This window comes from Nycticebus coucang, chromosome 6 (assembly GCF_027406575.1).
Source record: "Nycticebus coucang isolate mNycCou1 chromosome 6, mNycCou1.pri, whole genome shotgun sequence".
Taxonomy (NCBI): domain Eukaryota; kingdom Metazoa; phylum Chordata; class Mammalia; order Primates; family Lorisidae; genus Nycticebus; species Nycticebus coucang.
In genome coordinates, this window is record NC_069785.1 from 65,711,272 (window position 1) to 65,726,602 (window position 15,331).

Genomic DNA, 15,331 nt, shown 5'->3' on the forward strand with positions numbered 1-15,331 from the left:
GAGTACACCCGTGTGACCACCGCAGCAGTCGGGAGAGAGGACCTGTCCTCCTGAGTACACCCATGTGACCACTGCAGCAGTCAGGAAAGAGGACGTGTCCCTCTGTGTACACCCTGTGACCACTGCAGCAGTCGGGAGAGAGGATGTGTTCCCCTGCGTACACTTGTGTGACCACCGCAGCAGTCAGGAGAGGACATGTCCTCCTGAGTACACCCGTGTGACCACTGCTGCAGTCGGGAAAGAGGACGTGTCCCCCTATGTACAACCTGTGACCACTGCAGCAGTCGGGAGAGAGGACGTGTCCCCCTGCGTACACCCTTGGGACCACTGCTGCAGTTGGAAGAAAGGATGTGTTGTCCTGTAGCCGTTCCTGGGTTCCCTTCAGCCTACCCATAACTCCCGCTACAGAGGCAGCTGCTGGTTCCCACTTTTATCCCCCGAGATCAGGTTTTGCTTTTTTCCTGAACTTCATATCATGGAGTAACATGAAACACTCTTTTGTATCTGGCTTCTTTCAGACAACATAATTTTCTGAGATATTGGCTATGTTTTGTGGGTCAATAATTTGTAACTTTTACTATCGATTATTAACCCCTTTTCAGATATATCATAACTTCTCTAGCTGTTCATCTGCTGCTGGACACATAGCGTTCTGTATATAATGTTCTTCTGTATATTACGGCCAGCGGCTTCTGTTTGTCTCCCTGCGTGTGACTGAGCTCACTGAACTCAGGGGCTGTGCCTAACTTATGCTGGATTCCCCACCACCTGGTCTGCGTTTAGTAGACAGTAGATGTTCATTAGATCTTTGCCTTTGAATGAGGAGGAAAGTCAAGTGGAAATGACTTTGAATCTGGAGCTGAATCCAGATTTCACCCTGTGCTTAGAAAGGAGTGATAAGCTCCTGAGTGGTGCTCATTGGCAGCTGCATGGTCCTCCGTGGGAAGAATGTGTGCTCTTCAGGAGAGCTTTTCAAATGGTTGAATAGAGACTCTGAGATGCATGAGATCTCTAGGTAGTTAAGGAAACTAGTTTCAGCAGATGAACTACCTGGTTATGTTACCTACCTCACCAGAAAAGTCGGTTGCTTCCAGAGAAGGCCAGGTGACCTTGTCATCACCAACACAACATGGTAGGTCTCAGCCTGCCCTTGAACCCATGGGTCCTGTGTTTATTGTCTTCATTGCAAGTAACTAAAGGTTAATATTTGACACAGATGAACTCAAGCAGAAGTAATGACTTTGACTTACAATACTGAGAGGTCATAGCTGCCATGTGAATAGCAATCACGCTCCTTCCTGGGCTCCCTCCTACCCACAGGGCAAGTCCAAGGGGAGTGTTATGCCAGCCCTGGCCTGGCTTCTCCTTCTAGATGGACCAGGAGGAGATAGGCTCTCAGGGAAATGCCAGGATGGGACCAAGTGTAATTTGGTTGCATGTGTATATGAGGGGTGGATGTCTTTAAAATAACATTTATTGAGGTATAATTGATACCTGGTATGTATTTACAGTGTAAGATTTGAATGGTTTTGACATATATGAAGAAACCTGCATTATAATCAAGATGATCAAGAAGCCCAGTAATCCTGTAAACCCAGGCACCTGTAATCCCAGCAACTGAGGAGGCTGAGGCAGGAGGACCACTTGAAGCCAGCAGTTTGAGGCTGTAGTATGCTGTGATTGCTCCTGTGGATAGCCATTGCCCTCGAGGCTGAGCAACATAGCAAGATCCTCTCTCTAAAAAATTAAAGATAAAAATCCTAAGGTGACAGTGAAATATTCATCTCCTCAGCCATTTCTTTTATACCTTTATAATCCCTTTGTTACCCACTCCCTCCTCTCTAACCAACAACTGATCTACTTTCTGTGACTATAGTTTGCATTTTTTAGAATGTTTCATATTAAATGGAATATAGTCTTACACCACATAATGACATTTCAGTCAACAGTGGACCAAATACATACTTTGGTCCCATAAGATTATACTAGGGCTACAAAAATTCCTATCACTTTGTAATGCTGTAGCCTTAGTTATGTCAGAGTGTAATGCATTACTCATGGGTTTGGGATGAGTAATGGTGTAAACAAACTTGTGCAGGCAGTCATATAAAATTACAGCCATGCCTTATGTGCAAAACATAATAGATGATAATGATAATAAATGACTATGTTACTGGTTTATGTATTTACTAAACTTTTTATTACGTTTGAGTGTGCTTTATATATATATAGGACCATACACACACACACGTATTAAAGTTAACCGTAAGGTAGCCTCAGGCAGGTCCTTCAGGAGTTCTTCCAGAAGAAGGCATTACTGTTATAGGAGATGATAGCTCCATGTGTGTTACTGCTCCTGGAGACCTTTCAGTAGGAAAAGATGTCGAGGAGGAAGGACTGATGTTGATGATTCTGACCCTGTGTAGGCCTAGGCTAGTGTGTGTGGGTGCATGCCTCAGTTTTCAGCAAAAAAGTTTAAAAAGTAAAAACAATTTTTTAAATAGAAAAAAAGCTAATAGAACAAGAATATGAAGATAATATTTGTATGCATCTATACAGTTAAGTGTGTGTGTGTATTTTGAGATAGGGTCTCATCCTGTTGCCCACACCACAGTTAAGTGGCCTGATCATAGCTCACTGCAGCCTCAGACTCCTGGGCTCAAGCCATCCCTCTGCCTCAGCCTGCCAAGTGGCTGGGACTACAGGCATGCATCACCACACCTGGCTAAATTTAAAAATTTTTTCATGGGGTCTCAATATGTTGTCCAGACTTGTCTTGAACTCCTGACTTCAAGCAATCCTCCCAATGTGGCCTTCCAAAGTGCAGGGATTATAGCTGTGAGCCACCACGCCTGGCTCAATGTGTGTTTTAAGCTAAGTATTATCACAAAAGAGTAAAAAAAAAAAAGTGTAAAACAATTTTAACATTGATAAAGTAAAAACAAATACAGCAAGGCCAATTTATTCGTGAAGAAAGAAAACCTTTTGTGTATATTCAATGTTTGAGTGTACAGTGTTTATAAAGTCTACCGTACGCACGGTAATGTCCAGGGCTTTCGCACTCACTCACCAGTCACCCACCTACTCACCGACCCAGAGCAACTTCCAGGCCTACATTTTTATCATCTTTTATACTGTATTTTTACTGTGCCTTTCCTAGGTTTAGACATGTTCAGATACACAAATACCGTTGTGTGACAGTTGCCTATGGGATTCAGTATAGTAACAGGCTGTGCAGATTTGTAGCCGAGGAGTGATGGCCTATAGCCTAGGTGTATACATCTAGGTTTATGTGAGTACTCTCTGTGATGTTTTCATAACAAAATTGCCTAACCAGGCATTTCTTAGAATATATTTCAGTTGTCTGGTGGTTACGGGGTACCTGATTCTGTGTGTGTGCATGTGTATTTACTAGGTATACATGCTTTATAGAGACACAGGATCGTGTCTCTGTGTGTTTATTCCTTCTTTCCAGCCCAGCCTTAGAAAAGGAGAAAGCTCAAGGAATTGTCTTCGGGAATTTAGTGTGCTAAACTGAGAGGTGCAGGTAACATCTCGGGACCTCCGCAGACTCCTCTGCCCATGGTTGGCAATCCTTGGTGAAGTTGTTCCTGAGCAGAGGCCACAGGATCATCCTACCAAGAGAACTGGAAACAGGAAGTTGTTGTTGACTTTCTGGAAATCATTAGCCTGTGTGGTTTTATGAGGCTACTACATGATTGACTACATGGTCAATTCTATTACAAAAAGGTGTTTCCGTGTCACTGGAACTGTGGAAGGTGGCTCCAGCGCTGTCACTAAAACTCCCAGCAGCAGGAGCTTGCTTTGATCCTTAGAAGACAGGGGCCTTTGCCTGGGCTGGGCTAACAGAGTGGCAGTGCGTTGAAGCAGTCAGGAGTACAGCCGGAGACACTGCTGAATCCCTCGTGGCCCTGCAGTCATAGTGAGACGCTGCCCTCGTTGCCATCATTTTTTATGGTGAATTGTTCAGTACAACATGTGCTTAGGCCCCTATGGATGTCTGCCCAGTCATTCCTTGATGAAGGGGTATGTGCGGAGCCCAGGGAACTGTCCTTTCCTCCCCACCCCTCCCCTGGAGTTATTGGGGCTTCACACCTCCCCTGCACCCTGAGGCAGCTGGATCTGGGCCTGGGAACCACATGCCGAGTTGTCCACAGTGTGGACAGTGTTGCGGATGTGACCCACCCACAGGGCCTGCACAGACCGGCGGGTGGTGTGCCACTGCCAACAGGCGGCCCAGAGTGTTCCCTCGTGTCCTCCCATGGACGGGACTTCTCCCAACATGTGGGAGCAAGGCCACCTATACAACATGAGAATGGACAGGGCTAAAGACACAAGCCACTTGGGTTCCAGCTATGCACGGTTTTGCCAGATCCAGGTGCCTCAGGGCTGGTGGGCTCCGGAAGAGAAGCATCTTGACGGGTGCATGGACCTTAGGGATCCAGGGAGGTGGGAGCAGGTGGGCAGGTGTGCGTATGTGTCTGTGTGCACGCATACACAGGGTTAGCACCCTGGGGTTGGGGGGTATGGCTGAGTGAGGTCTTTCTGCAGCTAACCAGGCGGCTAGGTTCCTGTAGCCCAGCAAAAGCAGGGAGAGGAAGAGGAGGACCCATCTAAAGTCTGCTGCTCTGCTCCTTCTGGTTGGTTTTCCTTCTGTCCCATTCCCTCCCTTTTCCCCTCCCTGGCTATCTACCCCCTTCCTCACCCACTGGCCACTTGGAACGTGGCTCAAGGAGTAGGGCACCGGCCCCATATTCTGGGGATGGCAGGTTCAAACCTGGCCATGGCCAAAAACTGAAAAAGAAAAAAAAAGGTGATACTTGATTCAGTTCTTTGGGAGACAAGTGTGTTTGGAGCAACTTGGGTATTTGAATCTTTTTCAACTCTAAATTTATGAAATCTAAATACAGCTTAAATATTTAGAAGGAAAATTTATCTGAATTGAGATGCACTGTAAATATAAAATTCATACCAGATTGCTAGGGTTTACTACAGATAAAATTTCTCATATTAAAATACTGAGCACACACTAAAATTATAGCATTTTAGACCTATTGGGTTATATAAAATAAATTAGAATTAATGTCACTAATTTCTTTTACCTTTTTTTAAAATACGTACTTTGCATTGTATTTTATGACATTTCTTTTGGCCTATGGCCTCTCAATTGTTGATTTAACTGGATCATGATAAGGTTATAGCCAAGCTAAAGGGAGACTGGGGTGCTCCATGCCACACTGTGGCTGTCAGCACCATGCCTTCCTGACCATCCACACTGTGGATGTGGAGTTCAATTAACCCCAAATTAGAGACTGAGGCAAGAGTCTCACTCAGTGGAGGTTTATGGAGCTAGAGCTCAAGGGCACATCTGGAAAAAACACAAGTCCAGAGAAACATCTATGTGGCCTATGCCCTCCAAAGAGGTTTTCAGGAGTCTCAGGATCTATACACATAAAGAAGGATAGGCTGTGAGGCCAATGGTTACATTTTTATGAGACTTTAATTAGTGCCCAGGAAATCTCCATTATACCTAAGATAAGGCAGCAATCCTCAGCCATTTTGGTACCAGGGACTGTTTTCCCAGAAGACACGTTTCCACTGATGAGGGAAGAGCAGGTGGGGGAACTCAGGCGGTGATGCCAGCCATGGGGAGAGGCTGGTGGCCGTAAATACAGATGAAGCTGCTTAGCTGGATTGGCCACCGCTCACCTCCGGCTCCTCTTGCTGTGCATCCAGTTTCTGAGTTTCATGGAAGACTATTTTTCCATGAAGGGAGACATTGGGAAGAAGAGGGGGTGGAGTGCTGCAGGCAGGCTTCTAACAGGCCCCAGGCTGTCAGTGGCCTGGGAGTGGGGACCACAGTGATAAGGTGAGCATTGAAAAGAAAAGAAAGTAGAGGAGGAGTGCAGACTCCTCAGAGTAGGAGAAGGAATGATAGATCTCCTCCTGCTCTTGTTCTGCACCTGGGACGATAAGCTTGTGATTGTGAAATCTAACAGACTATAGCTTTAGGAGGTAGACTTAGGTTGCAGACCTGAAGTTACAATTGACATGTCATTATGTAATGGAGGGGCAACATGACAAGACCCTGTTTCTATATAAGTGAATGGTGAATGAATGAAAAGAATTTACTTACGAACAGTTGTGAGGGCAGTTATCTGAGATGCATGAGGCCTTTGCCTTTCTGCGAGGGTCTGACCGATGTTTTGACATAAAGGTTGAGAAAAGGATGGGGGGTGTTAGGTGAATCAGGTATCTCTAGGTTTAACTTTCCTTTCAGTAAAATGAGTTTGGGGGTCCTGAGATTTTTATTTTCCTTTTCAATGGCCAGAGAAGAGATGCTCACTGCCTGCTCCTGGAAGCGTTCCTGCAGTGGGATGGGAGCATGTCTAAGGAATGGGCTGTTCCTGGGAACTCTGTCTCACTCCCTACTGGCCTTTATGCCTGCATGTGGCCATGACAGCTGGAAGGATGCCAAAGGGGAGAACTGAGGGGGGTTCTGACCCCCCTGGAGGGTCAGGGGAGAACTGACCCCCCTGGAGGGTCTTACAGTGTTTCTGTTCCAAAGCTGCCTTAACTGCTGTGTCACCTGCTGGAGCCAAATTACCCTTGAACTGTTCACCTATCTTGGTCCTCAGACAATTAAAGTGAAATTGGATGCTTTTCTATATAATTCAAACAATGAAGGTACTTTTTTGTAAATATTACAGGACTGCCTTCTTTAGCCAACCAGAATGTGAAATCTGGATTTAGACAAAAGATTACACGAAGGGTAATAGCATGTTTTGCAAAAGGATTCAAAATAAGGTAACAGGCAACCAAGAGAGGTTGTCCACCTACTAGGTACAATATTTTCAGGAGGAAAAGTAGACATGGGACCTGTTCCCGATATTGACATCCCTTTGGTTAGAAACATCTACCTTACCCTGCGCGGGTAGGGTAGCCCAGAGCCTGGCTTGCCCATCGTGTGGCCCAAGCAAGGGACAAAGGAGGAATGCAAGACTGCAAGCCCCCAGAGCCTATGGCAAGAGGGCAACAGCTCCCTCTCCTTTCTGCGGAAAATGATGCCCAGAGAACTCCCAGCCCTGGCCTGGGGTCAGGAGACAGCCAGCAAGAGTAGGGGCCTTAGGGCATGGGGCAGTGGTTCCAGCTGAAGCAGTCTCTGGCCCTTACCTGCTTCCCCAGTCCCATGGCCTCCCCTACTCCCACCTTGTGCGCTGTGCTCTTCTGTCCTGCACTCCGCTCACCTTTTGCTGCAGACATGATTCTACCCTCACTTTCTTCCATTTTCCCTTCTACTGCAGCTGCCTCTGGGCACGTTGCTATAGAGCCTACCTGTATGTCAATAAACAACAGCTGAAGCAAAAAAAAAAAAAAGAAAAGAAACATCTACCTTTTTTCCATCCATCTGCTCAAATATGACTTACTCTGTAAGGCCCAGCTCAGATCCCTCCTTTCCCTGATTCCTCTAGACTTCTCAGCCTCACAAACTAAGCAGCTGTGCAATCCTGCGCCATCAGCCCCCATCCTCAGTAGAGTGATTACGTCCCTCAGTGCAGTTTCCTCTGGAGCCAGGTTCTGAGACCTAGGTGCAAATTACATTATCATTTGTTCTGATTTGTTACGTATAGCCATAACAGGGGCGTTTTTGCTATGAAGCGCTTTTGCTTTAACCACACCTCCTCCTCAAAAAGAAAAAAAAAAAATCAGTTGGATGTGAAAAACATTTTATTTATAATTTCTTATATTTACAGCATGTGTCTTCATTACAATCATTCTTACAATAAATACAGAAGTGCTGAACAGACCATCATCACAGTGGCCTTCGGTCCGAGGCACAGGGACTGAGGGATGCTTCCCAAGGGCCCGGCAGGAGGCCTTCAGAGAGGTTAGTGAAGGAGAGAGGAACTGAGTCTGAGCCTGAAACGGGATTGAAAGAGTCAATGCAGCACATCTACTAGAGAAACAGATCCAGAATTTTTACCATTTTTTTTACCAGATGATATTAAAGAAACGGACCAAAGGGACTCATGAGAGGCCGAGAGAGACCAGAGGAACTTGGCCTTCCCAGCAGCCTTGGGCCTTGGTTTTATCATTCCCGCCTGCCCCTCTGGCAGGGGAGGAGAATGTGCCAGGCCACCAGGCCACACAGACCACAGTGCTGGCTTCCCTCAGGGGTGCTGGCGTCACTGGAATGAGTGAGGACCTGAAAGAAGGTTCCCAGTTCCAAAGCTGGATCCTCTGGCGTCTCATAAGGATCAGCAAAGAGGTTGGCAGTGTGGGTGTGGGCACAGCCTTCCTACCTCCCTCTCGCATCTCAGCCTGCTGAGTAAGTAAGTCACCTTTTTATGAACAGCCCTTGTGCCTCTCTGTTCTCTCACAAAACTCATCCATAAAAGGTATGCAGAGTTTTGAAAAATAGTTCTACTGCTCTGGAGCGGTTGATATTGGTCTCTGATTGACAATTTTGGACCAAGGCCAAGAAACCATGTAATGCATGATGCTTGGCCTGGAGCTGTTGTTAAATTATACATCAGGCATGCTAATGACAAGACTGGACTGCCACTCCAGGCTGCAAGACCGCCAAGGGCTTGTGCACGCGTCCACAAACTTGTCTATATGCACAACATCTGAGCCCCACTAGGTCACTTGTGACTTTGCCTAGCAAAACTGGCTACCAAGACGTAGGACTTGCCATCATTATGAAATTTTGTGATAGCAGAGAAAATTCTCAGAGTGGGAGGGAGGAGTAGAAGGAGAAAAATACGAAGAAATGTAGGCTTCAAGGGGACATTCCACGCTGTCACAATGAGATGGTGAATTACAAAGTTCTCTATGAACTGCAAGGTGCCAGCTATTAGGGGTTAGGGGAGAGGCTCCTTAGTCACGGAAGTAACTGATTTCCATGAGACCTTCACATCTACAGGAAGGAAATGAAGTTAAGCCTTTGCAGAAACTCTCTGTGTGACTTGTGGGAGAGAACACAAGGGTACGTTAGTGTCATTTGGTTACTATGGTGATGATGCCAGCCTCTGCACAGATGACCGGCTGCTCTTAGAGCTTGAAAATTTGTTTTAATTAAACTACAATTTGACATCCTCAAAGAGAGAGCAGTAAATAAGTCTCAAATCCAGCTTGGCAAGAGGGATACTGCAGAAGTGGCAGAAATGAAATTTGGACAAAAGAGATGAAGCTCTATAATCATTCTGTCTGCCTAGTTCCTCCAGATTCAAAAGCAGATTGGATCATCTCAGAGCTCACAGCTACTCTAGGGGGGAAGAGAGAGCAAAACCACGTTTTATAGTAACGACCTAATTATTTATGAAATCTGTAGAGTGTATAACCAAATGGCCCCCCTGAAAGGAAGTTGTGTTGGGACTTAACAATCTGTCATTCTGTCCGTCTCCCGTTATGACTAGATAAATACCACATAATTCCAATTCTGATTCCAAAGTGAGACTTTTCCCAACCGTACATCTTCTCATTCTTTCTCTCTCTCTCCCACTCCCTCCTTCTCATCCCCACCAAGAAATGGAACTTGAAATTGCCTTTCTCTAAGGCCTATTCAGCGTCCCTAGCCCAGAGGATGGGGCTGTGGAAGTGCCCCTGATATAGTACAAGGTGTATCTCTTGTTTTCTCTCTCACTCTTGACCTTTCCTGTCTCAATTCATTTTTACCCTGAGTTATGAAGTCAGGTTTTGTCAGAGCAGAAGGAAATCAGAGGGAGACAACCCTTCTCCTGAGGAAAGAACTTGAGTTTCAGGAGCAAAACCTAAGCAGAATTTGCACGTTCTGGTTTGAAAGCTTGGAGGATAAGCTGAATTTCTAGGACACTTGGGAGTATGCTTGAGTGAAGTCCTGGATGAAAGTTTTCCAATCAGTAACAGCCCACCAGCAGGTGGCTTGGTTTGTGACCTCAGAATCCAGAAACTGAACAATCTCACACAAATAGAGCAAACAGCTCAGAGTTCCTGCCTCTTGGTCTGAAAGCTCATCTCATCCATGGATCTCACTGGGGGTGGCCATGGTGCCAGGGTGAGGGGGCACCCAGCTGGGGAGTCCCTGAGGCCTGGGGTATTTGCAGGTTGAGCTCCAGAGAACACCTTGAGGTGTCTCGAGTGTCCAGAGAGCCAAAGTATGTAGTGTCCAAAGCAAGGTCCTTCCCTGGATGTGCCTGGGAGTTCCAGGGACCTCAGGCATGAACCTCAGTTTCCTTCTCGATGGCTGGTTTGTAAATGACGCCTTTGTTGTTGTCACCTTTTTTGCTACTAGAACAAGAACACACAAATCTTGTTAGTCAATGAGGGGGGAGAGAGGAAGTGTGTGCCCCAGAGAGCAGCCTGACTCGGCTATGAAATGAGGCAAGTTTAGAAGTCAGATTCCTCTCCAATTCTGTTGATCTTGGGAGGGAATGACCTCTTATAAAGTATTATCCAAAAAGGAACCTGTCCATTTTCCAGCTCTTCTCCCTAACACCTGACAATGGTGGGCCTGCAATTTGAAGGAGGCCTCATTATCACCCCCTAGAGGCACATTTCAAACCTTCCATTCCATAACAGGGTTCCTGGCAACCTTTTTATTTTTCATACCAGGAAAAAGTAAATTAGGTTTTAGGGAAAGCCAGACATGATATGTGCAAAGGGCATTAATAGCTAACATGAGTGAAAGATCAGGTTTTTCTTCATCTTTATTTTTGGATTCATAGAAAAAAACCCAGAGGTAAAGAGCTTAGTAAGAAGACACAGCCTTCCTGCTGTTGTTGAGGTAAAATCCTCAAATCAAGAGACTCCTCCAAGGTCATGTAGCAGTAGCAGGTGGCCCACGACACTCCATATCCAAGCACAATAACCCTTGAACAACCAGTGTGTCATGAAAAGAGGCCTGGGGCGCAGGTGTTTGGGGAAGTGCACTTGTAGGGTAAATGCCAGCTGGGGTGACCCGGCTCTTCATTCTGCGAGGATGCCTTCCCGGACAGACCAATTTCCCTGGACACATAAGCCACCCATTCCCACTTAGAACCCAAACCAACTCACCTCTTTTTCCTTCTGAAAAGCCAGATGGACACTGCCAGGATAACACAGACGCCAAGAACAACAGCCAGGGCCACGGAGAGGATGATGCCTGGTGAGGAGGCAGTGGGCACACATTACACGCCTCCCTTCCCCTCATCTCGTCCCACGCATGGAGGTAAAATCACATCCCAGCTACATAATCATCACAGAAAGGTGTAATTTCCCCATCTCCGCTTAGATTCTGGTCTTTGGGTTAGTGGGACTGGCTGAGTAGTTAAAGGGGGCCATTTGCAAAGTTAGTGGTTTTCGAGCAGGAGCTGGCAAACTTTCACAAAAATCAATGTAGTGGGTTTTTTTTTTTTTTTTTTGAGCCCAACCCGCAGAGACCCATATTCAATCTCTTTGGCATGGGGCCCAGGAATCTGCATTTCACCACACACTTCCAGCTCATGCTGATGCCCGTGGCCCATGAACCACATTTTGATGAGCCCTGAGCTACAGAATAAAATCTTATTCCATCCTTGCCTGCTGGATTTAAGGCCCATTGGGATGTCTCTATCATTTCCATCACACAGTGCTAAGCAGTCCCAAACAACTAATAGCCCATTGCTGAGGTCACGTGGCCAGTCACCTGACCTCCACATGGGGCTCTGGTGTGCTTTCAGGCAATGGCCTCCCACGGTAATCAGAAGGCCTTAGGCTCTTGGAATATACACATGCTCTAGAGCAGGCGTCCTCAAACTTTTTAAACAGGGGGCCAATTCACTGTCCCTCAGACTGTTGGAGGGCCAGACTGTAGTTTAAAAAAAACAACTATGAACAAATTCCTATGCACACTGCACATATCTTATTTTGAAGTAAAAAACAAAACGGGAACAAATACAATTCACACCACGTCATGTGGCCCGCGGGCCGCAGTTTGAGGACGCCTGCTCTAGAGTGATTAGGAACATTTGATTGGCAATTCATCTTTGAATCAGAAAGTGACTTGAGGGTAAGACTCACAGCAAAGAGGGGATCAAGAGCCAGAGTGACAGCACAGAGAAGCAGAGAGGATGGGCCAGGAGTGTCGCAGGCCCAGATCACACCCAGAATCACAGTGATCACCCCGCTAGAGCATGCACAGCCGGCCAGCTGGCCACATACCCAGACTCAGTCCTGTGCCCGTAAGGATTTCCACTTAAAAGGGAGGAGGAAAAGATTGGAAATTAATCCAGAGTCAAACCATGCTAGATTTGACGGTGTGTTGAGAGATGCTGTAATTTTGGGTGGCTGGTGGCACGGGGTTTGTTCTGGGGCTGTTCAGAAGGTCTGGCTTGGGTGACTGAGGGAGAGTCGGAGTTGAGGGATTGCCCCTGGGAAATTTATACAGTGGTCTCTCCTTCCAGTGCCCTTTTATCATGGCAGTCTCTTAGGTAGTAGGGCAAGACCTCAGGGTTTAATGCAATGTGGTCACAGAAGGAAGGTGAGGAAGGGAGAATCAGAGCCTACTTGGCAGGCTACTGTGCACTCCTCTGGGACCTGCTCCTCTTCCTTAACAAGCAGCCTTCCACCAGACTTCTACCCTCACCACCCTGACTGGCATCATGGTTTGGTTCTATTTTTGCTTGGTCCTACGAGACAAACTCCTCCACCAGCCCAGCCTCCCTTTTTTGCCACATGGAACCAGAGGATTATGGCTTCTCCCATAGTCTACCTGGGGAAGCCAGACCAGTTCTGTAAGCCACAAATGTGCAGATAGGGGCCACCCAGCCTGACACACAGAACAGCCTTGCCCACAGAGCCCACCATGGTGACTGAGACCCAGGGAGAGCACTGCAAAAGTGTGAGACACCAGCAAAGAACCAGGGACTCGCCTTGGGACACTTGACACCCTGGAAACCAGACCTGAGGCTGCAGGGTGAAGTTTTTCTCAGCACCACCCCTTCTCCTGTCCTGTGGACTGAGTCTGGCTGATTGCCCAAGACACATCAGCTGTGTCTTCTTCTGCACTTTCCCTGCAAAATCTCTCTGCGCCAAGGCTGGCCCCTGGGGATTCCTGGTCTGGCTTCCCCAGGTGGTCCCGGGCTGCTGGAAGGGGAAGCAGAGCAGGCATGGACAAGAACTGTCCCTAAGAACTGTTTTCCCTGCTCTGTTGGCCGCCACCAGCAGCTCAGGCCTCCCAGGTGGCAGAGAGACTGGCTCCTCTGGCTGCGTTCCCTGCCTCGGGCCTCTTCTCATAACCTGAGCACAAGGACAAGCCTGTGTCTGGGGCAGGCGCTCAGGACAGGAGTCTCCAGCTGGGGAGAGCTTCAGGGGTTTGCACAGCCCCTGCTCTGTTTCCCGCATGGCCCGGGACCTCTGCACAGTGTGACTTGGTATTAGGGTTTGTTGGTAGTTTTTTAAAGGTGTCCAGAGACTTGCTCCTTGGGATCTTAAAAAAAAAAAAAAGCAAATTCAAACCTAGTCAATTAAAACCTTGGTTTCTTTTACAAGCCTTTTAATGAAATACATTTTGTTCCTCGTTTCTAAAGCCCTGGTGCTTGTGGCGCCACGACAGTTCTCACCACATGAAAACTATTCCTAGTGAGTCTGACTGCTCAGCGAAGCTGTCTAAATTGGACAGTTTCTGAAGTCGTCTCTAAACTGGACAGTTTCTGAAGTCGTGTCTTTCACAGTCCACAGTTGCCTCAAACATCCTGAGAACCACACTGGTGCCCCCCCAGTCCAGGGCTGGGGGAGGTAGCCTTCATGTCATGGCTATAGGAAGCTGAGCAGAGTTTGTGGACAGCAAGAACCCCAGGCTGGGATCTTTCTCAGAGCACAGGGCCCACTTGTGGCTTCTATGGAGGGAGAGTCTGCCTTCCCCACGACTGTGCAGTGCTCCTGACTGCTACAGCCCTGCAGACCAAGGACAACTCAATCCATTTCTGTCTCCCGGACTCTTTGCTCCTAGATGACCATTTTCAGGGCCTAAAGTGCCTCTGCTTGGAAACCATGAAATAAGATCAAATAGCCACGAAGACGAGGAAAATCCCAGAGACAGGGACAGAGGCTTTTTAGCCAAGACTTTGATGCAGCAAAAGTAAAGCAGCACGCCTGAGCAAGCCAAGGTCACAGCCATGAAGGAACAGGAGGGCGGCAAGGGTGTTGCTTAGTAGTCCTCCCACCTCTGAAGCCCAAGGCAGGAAGATGCTCATCTTCCCTGCCCGTGGAGATGGCACCAGCCATCACGGAAGCAGGGCTTCTCTGCGGAGACAGACTGGGGTCCTGCTGGAGGCAGATGCCTAAGCACTGCTAACTAAAGGGAAAGTCAGCGACACTTCTGGGGCACAGGGCTCCTGGAGAGCGAGAGCCTGAGAAAGAAGCCAAAGCCTGTTTCCCAGCAGGAGGCTCGGCTGGGGGAGAGAACAGGCATCAAAGATGGTGCAGAGCCAGCAAAATTAAACAGAGAAACAGCTTATTTCTGCACAGAGACTAAGACAGGCAGTTCCCATGGAAGAACGATGGGACAAACAGGAGAAATGAAGACAGAACCATTGACAGGGGTGGGCCACGAGAGCCACTGAATGGGAGCAGGATGGCAGGGCTCCTGAGCAGACTGCTGGGAGGGGCGTGCACTGCAGACTTGGGGGACATGGGGAGCTGCCTGCTGTCCACAGCATGCCCAGGGGTGGGCCAGGGGGAGCAGGAATGGGGCAGCAAACACACAGGAGGAAATCACACAGACACAGCAGAACTTAACTGCTGCACACCTCACCTAGGAAGGTGCAGACACCTGGAGAAGGGTGGCCAGCTGTTCACCACAAGGGCCTTGCTACCTGTTATGGAGCTGCGTCTTCTGCTGGCATCATGCTGGACCAAGGGAAGCTGGTTAATGGTTTTGAGGTCTTCTGAAGCCTCAAGTGTAAACACAGAAAAGTGCAGCAGGAGGAACGACTACCTCATTTACACATCTTGGGGTTCCTAGAACAACAGTCTAGAATTTTCTAGCTCTATTTGCAACTCTGATTGTGAAACACAGTCATTTCCTTTTCAAAGTATTATTGGTAGATGGCATGTTACATAATGATAACATATACAAGGCCAGAAAATTAAGTTTGCAGTCTCATCCTAGGAAAAGTGCTATGTACAGTCACCTTGGAAATACTCCCCTTGGGAAGCTATGCACCAACATCAGGGCCTAGTCCTCCTTTCAAAGCAATTTTTCTAGGACCAGTTCATGAACCTCATTGTCAGACCTCATAAGATAACAGATCCTGATGGCAACTCCAGAAAATGAGTTCCAAAGTTGCTTTGGAGGGTGGACTAGGCTCTG

At 47.5% G+C, this 15,331-nt stretch overlaps 1 protein-coding gene across 5 annotated transcripts in view; it reads right to left on the reverse strand.

The window, feature by feature from the left end:
• Positions 1-8,359: 8,359 nt before the first annotated feature.
• CA12 (carbonic anhydrase 12) overlaps positions 8,360-15,331 on the reverse strand; it is a 56,775-nt gene continuing 49,803 nt past the window's right edge. The window contains exons 9-11 of one of the 5 annotated variants that reach the window (XM_053594934.1): positions 12,181-12,213; positions 11,056-11,143; positions 8,360-10,287 (exon numbers count right to left, since the gene is read on the reverse strand). In XM_053594934.1, the coding sequence (XP_053450909.1) occupies positions 10,215-10,287; positions 11,056-11,143; positions 12,181-12,213 (194 nt within the window). In that variant the 3' untranslated portion in view covers positions 8,360-10,214. Of the gene's footprint in view, positions 10,291-11,051; positions 11,144-12,180; positions 12,214-15,331 lie in introns of all 5 variants that reach the window. The other 4 variants (XM_053594933.1, XM_053594937.1, XM_053594936.1 and 1 more) reach the window with 4 other exon arrangements.